This window comes from Lissotriton vulgaris, chromosome 10, assembly GCF_964263255.1.
Source record: "Lissotriton vulgaris chromosome 10, aLisVul1.2, whole genome shotgun sequence".
Classification (NCBI taxonomy): domain Eukaryota; kingdom Metazoa; phylum Chordata; class Amphibia; order Caudata; family Salamandridae; genus Lissotriton; species Lissotriton vulgaris.
The window spans coordinates 28,901,528-28,912,607 of NC_141698.1; the positions used below are offsets into that span (position 1 = coordinate 28,901,528).

An 11,080-nucleotide genomic window follows, 5' to 3' on the forward strand; every position below is an offset into this window, starting at 1 on the left:
CGCTCCCAAACGTCATCTCCGATCAGCCAGCCACGCCCTCGCCGCCGTCCCCCGCATCCGAAGAACGACAACAGGAGGAAGGTCCTTCTCCTACCTGGCCGCCAAGACCTGGAACTCCCTCCCGACCGACCTGCGCCTGACCCAAGACCACCTCTCCTTCAGGAAGAAGCTCAAGACCTGGCTATTCGAGCAGTAGCAGCACCCCCCCCCCCCCAAGCCCCCCCCCAAGCGCCTTGAGACCCTCCGGGTAAGTAGTGCGCTCTATAAATGTCTGTGATTGATTGATTGAGTGAGGCTGCAGTGTCATATGCTGTCGCTAGGTGTCCCTTGGGACCTCTTTTGGCCACGTATGTTACTGCACCCTGCAACATGGCTGGGGAAAGGATATGGCACAGAGGTGAGAGCTTCAGACTGGGAAGCTGAGGATTCGTGTTCGAGTCTGGTGTTGGCTCCACATTAGCCGCATGGATAGGTGCGCTATATAAATAAAAGGGACTCATTTAAAATAACATAAGAATTCAAAGCAGCAATCTTGTGGGAAGGCAAGGAGTGTCATGTCATGTCGTGCATGGAGGTGGGGGAGACTGTGTAAATTAACCAAACGAGCAAAACAGCAGTGGCCTCAGAGGGGTGGTGGGGGCCTGCAAGCAGTGTTGTGGGAGGGGCGAGGGGAGGCAGGGAGATAAGAGACCAAAGCAGTGTTGTGGAGGGGTGAGGGGGAGGCACCCGGCAAGCAAATGAAATGACCTGTTTCATTGCACAAGTAAACAGAACAAATAATGAGCAAAGAGGCAGACCAACTAAAAACAGAGGAGCATATTAGAAAAGGCCATATCGCCGCTTTAGCACCATTTCTTGCCACTAAAGCGGCGATATTTTTATTGCCCTATCAGCAAGCTGTCGCTAACAGCAGTTAGCGACAGCTTTCGGGCGATAGCGACCGGTTTGAGGCCCACTTAGCATGTCAGCGATATTTATCGCTGATGACATGCAAAGTGGGCGTACCCAAACTGTTAGCGACTGAAAGCAGTCGCTAACACAGCCATCGCCTATTAGCAAGGCAGGCGAAGCGATTAAAAAAAATCACGCTACGTGCGATTATCGCTATAAGCTAACGCCTGCTAAAAACATGACTTACCTGTTTTTCCAATGGGAGGTGGATTGTCAGGTTAAGTCTCCATTGGCGTTAATGCGTAAATATCGCTGGATTTCCAGCGATATTCACGCGTTTCGCCGCTATCGCTGGATATTTTAGCACAATGGATAAAAACGTTGCTAATAGCATGTTTTCTCCACTAACATATCCAGCGATAGGCAGTGATTAGCGCATTTTGCAATAAATATTGCTATTCTTTGCTAATATGCCCCAGAGTTCTCTCGAAGTATAAATAACTTGAACAGTAAGAACACATGTAAGAGGGTCAGTCCTTGTAGAAGGATACAAAATCCCAAAAGGAGGGTCTACTAAGTGTATTCACCAATGAAAAACACGCATTTCTAAAGGACAGGAACCAATGAAAAAAATGGACCTTTTCAAGCCCATATCCTAGATACTGCATGTCTTAAAGAGACGACGCCTGCGTTGCCTAGGTGAGACCTAAAACGATCCCTGGTTACCCCTGCCCTGAAGGGCTGGTCGGTTCGGTGTCTCCCCGCTCTTACGGTGCACCACTGGGGTGGTGTCCCTAATGTTCCCAGAAGAGCTAGGTTCATAATATGGGTGTACATTGGAATTAGCGCCCCCCCCCCCCCCCCAAACTGAGTAAAACATGAAAATACAGGGGTTCTGCATGAACAAAACAAAAGGGGACTACCAGCACAGTCAGCTGGGGATTTTCATCCTTACAGTAACATGTCATGGTTTCCTTTCCTCCCTAAGGGGAAGCAGAGATCAGAGACAGAAATAGGGAAAGGTCATATGATGTCTAAGCCAGTGTTATCTTGCGTTACGGAGAGGAAAAAACAGAAGATGCCAATACTTGTAATTTGGGGAAGTTGGTCTTTTCTACTTTAAGTTGTGCAGCCATACAGAGCATCCGATCAGAGATATTTGTAATGCATGCAACCCAATAAAAGAGCAATTTACACTGTTTGATGACACTTTCTTTTTTTTACATTATCATTTTTATACAGTTTTGAACAGGTTCACCACATGGCCTTTCGTGCATAAAATCAGTTGTTAATCACAATGTTGAAGGGCAAGTTATTAGGAAATGCAATAACACAACGCAGTCACGCCGAAGAAATCAACTAGGCTGGGATTTTACACCCAGTCACAAGGATAAAATTGGAAGTAAAAGTTGATTGCAACCATTTTTAGGTGTGGCTTGATAGCACTGTTGTTCTGTTACCTACTGTTACCAATTCTTTGAAGTATACATAGGCATAGATGCATCAAGCTAACAAGCATTTGCAATGCAATAGGTCTCGCATTAACGCAAGTTTAATCTATTGGTATTGTAAATGACATTGCCTTTTATTTATGTTTTGGTTTTTAAAACAAATAAAAGGCATTGTCATTTACAATGCCAATAGCTTAAACTCGGGTAAATGCGAGACCTATTGCATTGCAAATGCTTGTTGTGTTCAGTCTATATAAAGATAGCAATCTTTCTATAACTGCTAGTGGTGTCCGTTTGTAGCATCTTCCCTGCGTTATTGTGTATGGTCATAAATACTTCACACACTGCCTCTGAGATAGGCCTGGCTGCTCGTGCTACGTTACCACAGGGTTGAGCAGGGGATATCAAAGGGTGTAGCCCCCTTACTCTGACTTAGGAAGAAGGATCCCTATTTGGTTCTCGGCGCCAGCCGCTGCCAACTAGAGATCCCCATTTCTAAAAGTACCACAGAGACCTTTTGTGTAGCTGGAGCTACGGCTTCAGTGCCGGGGGCGGGGGGTAGCATTACTTCCTCTTACACAAATGCCCTGGTCTTATTATTAATCTGTGCCCTGGTCACACTGTCGAGATAGTTGTTGCCAATTAAGCCATGGACTGCCAGGGGGATGGAAGCTACCATTACTTCAGTACCTGTGCAGAGGTGCTCTGCACTACCCATCAGAGAGGGCAAAGGGCATCCCTGTGTCATGGAGGAATGTAAACACTGCCCAGGACACCTTGTGGCCTGATGCCATGAGGCACCAAGCTCCCTAGCAATACAAATTGAAGAATTTGGACTCTATGCTGCGACATTCTGCATTTAGTGTAATGTTATGGACAAGTATGTTGATTATTTAACACGAAGACCTATAGTTGGTAGAATTACTAGTCTGTCTTCCGTTTTCGCTCAGTAACTTTCAGCCTCTCGTGGCCTTCAGAGGTGTCTGGCCACAGAGGCAAGTAAAGGGTTTTTTGTGCCAGAGATTTAATGGGCATGTGAGCTGTACTCCTTTCTCATTCGGAGAGAGAGCACTAACATGAGAGACGAGGGAATGAATGTGTATAGAGGATTAGCCCTACTTTTTCTCTCGCAGAGTGGTCCCAAAAAAGCCAGGGCAAGGAATGAATCGCAAGAAAATCGTATTTTCCACTCGTTTGCAACAAGATCCCTACAAAATTGAGCCATTGGATGAATGGGCACAAACGCTACACTTCCTTCTCTTTTACATATGGATACCTACATAGAGAGGCCAATAACTGAATGGGTGTGGCGTTCACACTAAGAGTTATCTTTCATGCCTTCTAGGGGACTTCGGCAGAGGGGCAAATGGCTGAATGCATTTTGAGGGAAGAAGCCCTTCATCTTCTAGAGAACCCGATGGGAGCGATGGTAGAATGGGGCACAGTGCGGGAGAAGCAAGGCCTTCCGGGTCACAGTCGCCACCTCATCTGGGGCGGACACTGAGGAAGTAGAGATACGACAGTCACTCACTTACACGGACCAGTGGTGGGATTGCTACCTTTTCCCCGAAAAATATATCAGTCACCTGCTCACGTTTTACGATTCCGCAAAGGGCTGTACATTAAACTACAGCAGAACTTTATATGAAATCCTCTGTTCATTTAAAAAAAAAATGATCGCTTATGATTTAAAGAAAATCACAGTGACGTTAAGCAGTATATATCGCACCAGTAAAAACATAGATATTTGATGACAAATTCTCATGCGATTCCTGCAGCCCCGGTCCCCCAGCTCCCCCATATCCCCCCCCCCCCCCCCCCCACAAGCTCACAGAGCAGCAATAGCGTCTAGATGTCCCTGACCCCAACGTAGCCTGTTCATATTTAACATGGTTCTCCTCGGTTTCCTTTCATTATAAGTCAGGGTTCATTCATGAAGCTTCAGAACATGCCTTCACGTTTTTTCTTATATTTGCTGTTTAAAGTATGTACTGATAAAGGAACAATATACCGACTTCGGGTGATTTTCCTATTTTTTCTTCTACAGGGACATTAAAATACTGGTCATGATGAGTATAAAGCTAGGCAACACTAACCACATGGTGTAATTTCATCACACGGGGAACTTTGGATATAGTTGTAGTTATAATGCCTGACCCTGGACGCATTATAACTGCAACTATACCCAAAGTTCTTCGTGTGATGAGATTCTAGCGGACCAACTCGGACGTTCATTCTCACAAGGTCCATAAAATGAGAACCACTGAAGCTATAAAAAGAATACCTATGATTCGAGGACTAAGAGATAAAAGACATGCCTGCCCGCCACCGGCCCATCTTACCCCTACCGTCTAGCCAGAACTAGTTATGTCTTTACAACTTCTCCCACCAGCCCCTGAACACCCCTACTCTCCATTCCCGGCTTTTACACGACCGACCCCGCAGCTCCGAGCTCGTCTCCACGTGGCGTGACGGGGATCTGGGGAGTCTGCGGCGGTATGCTAGGGGCGATGCGAGGACAGCCTCGGGGGACACTGAAGCTGTCCCAAAAATGTGCGCTGGAGGATTTTATGGGCGAGGGGCGGGTGGGAGAGTATGCCACAGCAAGACGCCGGTGACACTACAGAGACACCCCCTTAAACGTTAACCACAGCTTTCTCGTGGCGCGCGAAAATGCCCTCTCAGCAGAAAGCCCTTTCTTGGAAACGGGAATTCACCGAGGACTGTTTCCTGCCCCGCCGTCCCTCATCCACTTCCCGTCCCCGCCTCCTTCCCGGTTCCAGAGTGTTCCCGGCTGGCGTCCGCCTCTCCCTAGGGAGCTGGGTACCATGATAGGTCACGAGAACGTTGTAGAAAAGTGTACACACAGGGTCAGTTTAAAGCCCCCCACCATCACCGAACTTTTCCCTTTCCCCACAAGCGGGGCATTGCGCTCTTCCGACACGGTCACCCCACCGGAGCCACAAATAAAGCGTGCCCCAGGCGCTCCTCGCGAGGCTCCCTTCTCCTTGTCATGAATGCTCATGGCTTCTAAATGTAACAATATGAAGGCACCGTACCTAAAGGCGTAACTAAGGGCAGGCGCGCTGCAACATGAGACAAGCACTGTCAAAGCCAATAGGTCTCTCCTATACTAGAGCTGTTGGCTTTGCCACTGTGTTTTAGCCATGTTGTACACCACTGTGGCTGCTGTTCAGCATGGCTAAAGGTGAGTGGTGTGGAGAGTCCTAGAATGAAGTGGTGGGAGGAGAATGTCGTTGACTAGGTTTGTTGTCGTAGAGTGAAGTAGCCGAAGTGGAGTTCAGTGGTTCATGGGCAGAGTCTGTCATACAGTGCAGTGTCGAAGGGTGAAGTGGCATAGAGTGGAGTGGAGGGTGATGGAATAGGGTGGAGTGGGTTGGAGTGGATTGAGGGGCATTGGATTGGGGTAGAGTGGGTTGGATTGAGTGGGGTGGCAGGGGCGGCCTTAGGCATGTGCAAGCTGTGCACCTGCACAGGGCCACCAAACCCCAGGGGCAACAATGCCAATATATATCCTTAAAATATTTCATATTTGCATGGCGGCCCCTGGCAGGGATTTGGCGGGCTCCGGCTCTGTTCCACTTTCAAACACCCTGACCCCCCCTCTTCACTGGCCTCCGCGCTCCGCCCCGCCCGGACCCCCTCTTCCAGGGCCCCCTGCCTACGCTCCCTGCACAGGGCCACCATGAGCCTAGAGCCGCCCCTGATAAGAGGTAGAGGGGTAGGTAGATTGGATTGAGGGAAACATGGACGGGACAGGAGGATAAGAGGTAGAGGGGTAGGTGAATGGAGGAAAGCATGGACGAAGAGGCGGATGAGAAGCAGAGGGGTAGGTGGATGAAGGGATGCATGGACGGAGAGGAGGATAAGAGTTAGAGGGGTAGGTGGATGGCCGTCTCATCATCCTGCTTCAACATCCTACGTATGCTCAAAAAAAACTTCCATTGGATCCCCACCGAAACAAGAAAGAAGGTCACCCACGCACTGGTCACAAGCCGACTGGACTACGGAAACACCCTTTACGCCGGAACCACAGCCAAACTACAGAAAAAACTCCAACGCATCCAAAACGCCTCAGCCAGACTCCTACTAGACATCCCCCGCCAAGCTCACATTTCCGGTCACCAGAAAGACCTCCACTGGCTCCCCATCAACAAGAGAATAACGTTCCGTCTCCTCACCCACGCACACAAAGCCCTCTACGACCTAGGACCCAAATGCCTCAACACGCACCTGTCCTTTTACACCCCCACCCGCCATCTACGATCGTCCAATCAAGCCCTCGCCGCAATTCCACGCATCCATAGATCCACCATGGGGGGAAGATCCTTCTCCTACTTAGTGGCCAAAACCAGGAATTCTCTCCCCACCCACCTCCGCCTTACACAGAACCACCTTTCCTTCAGAAAACAACTAAAAACTTGGATATTCGATAAGTAAGTACCCCCCTCCCTCAAGGGCCTTGAGACCCTCTGGGTGAGTGGTGCGCTATACAAATGCTAAACTTGAACTTGAACTTGAAGCATGAACAGAGAGGAGGATGAGATGTAGAGGGGTAGGTGGATGCAGGGAAGCATGGATGGAAAAGATGATAAGAGGTAGAAAGGTAGGTGGAATGGAGGGAAGCATGGATGGAGAGGATGATAAGAGGTAGAAGGGTATGTGGATTGAGGGAAGCATGGACGGAGAGGAGGATGAGAGGTAGGTGGATGGAGGGAAGCATGGACGGAGAGGTGGAGGAGAGGGGTAGGTGGATGGAGGGAAGCATGGACGAAGAGGAGGATGAGAAGCAGAGGGGTAGGTGGATGAAGGGAAGCATGGACAGAGAGGAGGATAAGAGACAGAAGAGTAGGTGGATGGAGAAAAGCATGAACGGAGAGGAGGATGAGATGTAGAGGGGTAGGTGGATAGAGGGAAGCATGGACGGAGAGGTGGATGTGGTCGAGGGGTAGGAGGATGGAGGGAAGCATGGACGGGAGAAGGATAAGAGGTAGAGAGGTAGGTAGATTGGATTGAGGGAAACATGGACAGGAGGATGAGAGGTAGATGGGTAGGTGGATGGAGGGAAGCATGGACGGAGAGGTGGATGAGAGGGGTAGGTGGATGGAGGGAAGCATGGACGGAGAGGAGGATGAGAGGTAGAGGGGTAGGTGAATGGAGGGAAGCATGGACGAAGAGGAGGATGAGAGGTAGAAGGGTAGGTGGATGGAGGGAAGCATGAACAGAGAGGAGGATGAGATGTAGAGGGGTAGGTGGATGCAGGGAAGCATGGATGTAGAGGAGGATAAGAGGTAGAGGGATAGGTGAATGGAGGGAAGCATGGATGGAAAGGATGATAAGAGGTAGAAAGGTAGGTGGAATGGAGGGAAGCATGGATGGAGAGGATGATAAGAGGTAGAAGGGTATGTGGATTGAGGGAAGCATGGACGGAGAGGAGGATGAGCGGTAGAGGGGAAGGTGGAGGAGGGAAGCATGGACGAAGAGGAGGATGAGAAGCAGCGGGGTAGGTGGATGAAGGGAAGCATGGACAGGGAGGAGGATAAGAGACAGAAGAGTAGGTGGATGGAGGGAAGCATGGACAGAGAGGATGATGAGATGTAGAGGGGTATGTGGATGCAGGGAAGCATGGACGGAGAGGAGGATAAGAGATAGAAGGGTAGGTGGATGGAGGGAAGCATGGATGGAGAGGAGGAGGAGAGGGGTAGAAGGGTAGGTGGATAGAAGGAAGCATGGATGGAGAGGAGGAGGAGAGGGGTAGATGGATGGAGGGAAGCATGTACGAAGAAGAGGATGAGAAGCAGAGGGGTAGGTAGATGAAGGGAAGCATGGCCGAAGAGGAGGCTAAGAGATAGAAGGGTAGGTGGATGGAGGGAAGCATGAACGGAGAGGAGGATGATATGTAGAGATGTAGGTGGATAGAGGAAAGCATGGACGGAGAGAATGATGAGATGTAGAGGGGGTAGGTGGATGCAGGGAAGCATGGATAGAGAGGATGATAAGAGGTAGAAGGGTAGGTGGATGGAGGGAAGCATGGATGGAGATCATGATAAGGAGTAGAGGGGTAGGTGGATGGAGGGAAGCATGGATGAAGAGGAGGATAAGAGGTAGAGGGGTAGGTGGATAGAGGGAAGCATGGATGAAGAGGAGGATGAGAGGTAGAGGGGTAGGTGGAGGAGGGAAGCATGGACGAAGAGGAGGATGAGAGGTAGAGGGGTAGGTGGATAGAGGGAAGCATGGATGAAGAGGAGGATGAGAGGTAGAGGGGTAGGTGGATAGAGGGAAGCATGGATGGAGAGGAGGATGAGCGGTGGAGGGTTAGGTGGAGGAGGGAAGCATGGACGAAGAGGAGGCTAAGAGATAGAAGGGTAGGTGGATAGAGGGAAGCATGAACAGGGAGGAGGATGAGATGTAGAGAGGTACGTGGGTAGAGGGAAGCATGGATGGAGAGGAGAATAGGAGGTAGACGGGTAGGTGGATGGAGGGAAGCATGGATGGAGAGGATGATAAGAGGTAGAGGGGTAGGTAGGTGGGTGGAGTGAAGCATGGACGGAGAGGAGGTAGAGGGGTAGGTAGGTGGATGGAGGGAAGCATGGATGGAGAGGAGGATGAGAGGTAGAGGGGTAGGTAGGTGGATGGAGGGAAGCATGGACGGAGAGGATGATGAGAGGTAGAGGGGTAGGTAGGTGGATGGAGGGAAGCATGGACGGAGTGGAGGATGAGAGGTAGAGGGGTGGGTAGGTGGGTGGAGTGAAGCATGGACGGAGAGGAGGATGAGAGGTAGAGGGGTAGGTAGGTGGATGGAGGGAAGCATGGATGGAGAGGAGGATGAGAGGTAGAGGGGTAGGTAGGTGGATGGAGGGAAGCATGGACGGAGAGGAGGATGAGAGCTAGAGGGGTAGGTAGGTGGATGGAGGGAAGCATGGACGGAGAGGAGGATGAGAAGTGGAGGGGTAGGTGGATGGAGAGAAGGATGGATCGCCGGACAGGGGACAAATGGAAAGAGTTTAGATTGAAGGGGTGGATGAGAGAAGGGTGGACGGAGGGACAGACACAGAGATGAGTGGGTGGATGGAGCTAGGGATGGCTGGGTGGGAGGAGAGAGGGACAGATGTATCAATGGAGAAGTGAGGGATGCCTGAGAGAAGGGTGGATATGGAGAAGGAAGGGGAGCAGGTCAGATGATGGAGGGAAGGAAAGAAGGGTGGAGAGACGGGCGGATGGAGAAAAGAAGGATGGATGAATTATGGATGGAAGGAAGGAGGGGAAAAGACAGGCACAAAATAATAGAAGGAAAGAAGGATGAATGGGTGGAAGAGGACTGAGAAAAAGATGAGAGAAAGAAAAATGGAAGGATGGATGGAAAAAGACAATAATCGAGAACTGGACTAAAGAAAGACGTCCCACACCCTGCTCCCCGGGCGAGTGTCGACCTCACCCGCTGGTTCAGTGTTACTTCGGATCCGTTCCAAGGGGGGAGCATCCATGTTTCTTGCGAAGCCCTCAAGAAAACTAAACCCACAAGCACCAGAATGCAAAGGTGGTTCCATGGCTTGGAGACCTCCCCAGGCCCGGGTGGGGGCTTCAGTGTGAGTGCAGGGGGCACGGCACCTCCCTCCTTCCCGCCCTGCTTACCCGGTGGCAGTCTCTGCGCGGCGCCCTCCTGCTCCAAGTACCACCTGAGCTGAGCTGCCCGGCTGGACAGACTGCCCACCGCCAGCAGGTCGTCGGTCAGCGCGCGCGCGTCCATCCCGGGTCCTGGCACCGTCCCCGCGCCCGGGGATCCGACTCCTCTTCCCACGGCCTCGGACGGGAAATGCCGCCCCCTCGGATGCGCAGCAGCGAGCACCGGCGAAAGTGAAAGCACCCGAAGCCGAGTGGGCTGAGTATCGGTGGCCCACGCGCACATACCAACCCCCAAAAGCCCAGGCTAGTTTTAGAAGTGGGCTTGCGGTTAATTATCCCGGCTTCCCCAGAAGACAAAGAGAAAGCGTGTGATCTTGTGCACACCGATTTATCTAAGGCGAGGCGCCTCCGATAAATCAGCCAGCAGCGCTGCACGAAACTAACGTGCAAAGCCGTGCACAGCACGAGTTCTTCAGTGAGAGCTGAGAAACAGCAGGATGTAGCAGGAGTGGCGATTCTCACCGAACCACAGTTCATTTATCTGTAATGTCAAGAAATAGACTCAACAGCATTTTATCTTGACGTGCTCAGTGGTTAAATTGGCAGCTTGAACCCAGTGTAATGGGAGGAATTCTTGCAAATAGTCTACCCGCGGACAAACGCTCTGGGACAGGAGGTGGCGAAAGGGTCACAGCTGTCGACTTAGGAGCCAGGGGAAGTAGGCATGCAAACCATAGCTTTTCACTCAGTGCCACTCTAGACAGAGGCCCGCCTTATGCACATCTGTACTGAGCCTGCTGCTCATGGGATACTGCCAGGCCAGGCCTCCTACAGACCACAGACGGGTCTTGGCCCTTAGCTGACGTTAGCATTTCAAGCCATCGTTTTATGCCCACTGTGCCACTCTAGCCCAAGGCCCGCCTTATGCAAATCAATACAATGGGTCGAATGATACCTGAGCAAGGCAATTAAAAAACTTTATTCGGCCACGTTCAGGACCTAAAAGTATTTTACAAAAAGGGACACATTTATATTTTGGGTTAAAACTACACCACAGATGAAATTAAAAACTCAATTAGAATACATTCACATTA

At 50.6% G+C, this 11,080-nt stretch overlaps 1 protein-coding gene across 2 annotated transcripts in view; it reads right to left on the reverse strand.

Annotated features, from left to right (window-relative positions):
- LOC147684397 (uncharacterized) overlaps positions 1 to 10,307 on the reverse strand; it is a 118,100-nt gene extending 107,793 nt beyond the window's left edge. Inside the window, exon 1 of one of the 2 annotated variants that reach the window (XM_086940324.1) lies at positions 9,996 to 10,307. In XM_086940324.1, coding sequence (XP_086796450.1) covers positions 9,996 to 10,269 — 274 coding nt within the window. In that variant the 5' untranslated portion in view covers positions 10,270 to 10,307. The remainder of the gene's footprint in view (positions 1 to 9,995) is intronic. The other variant, XM_086940325.1, reaches the window with a different exon arrangement.
- Positions 10,308 to 11,080: the final 773 nt, after the last annotated feature.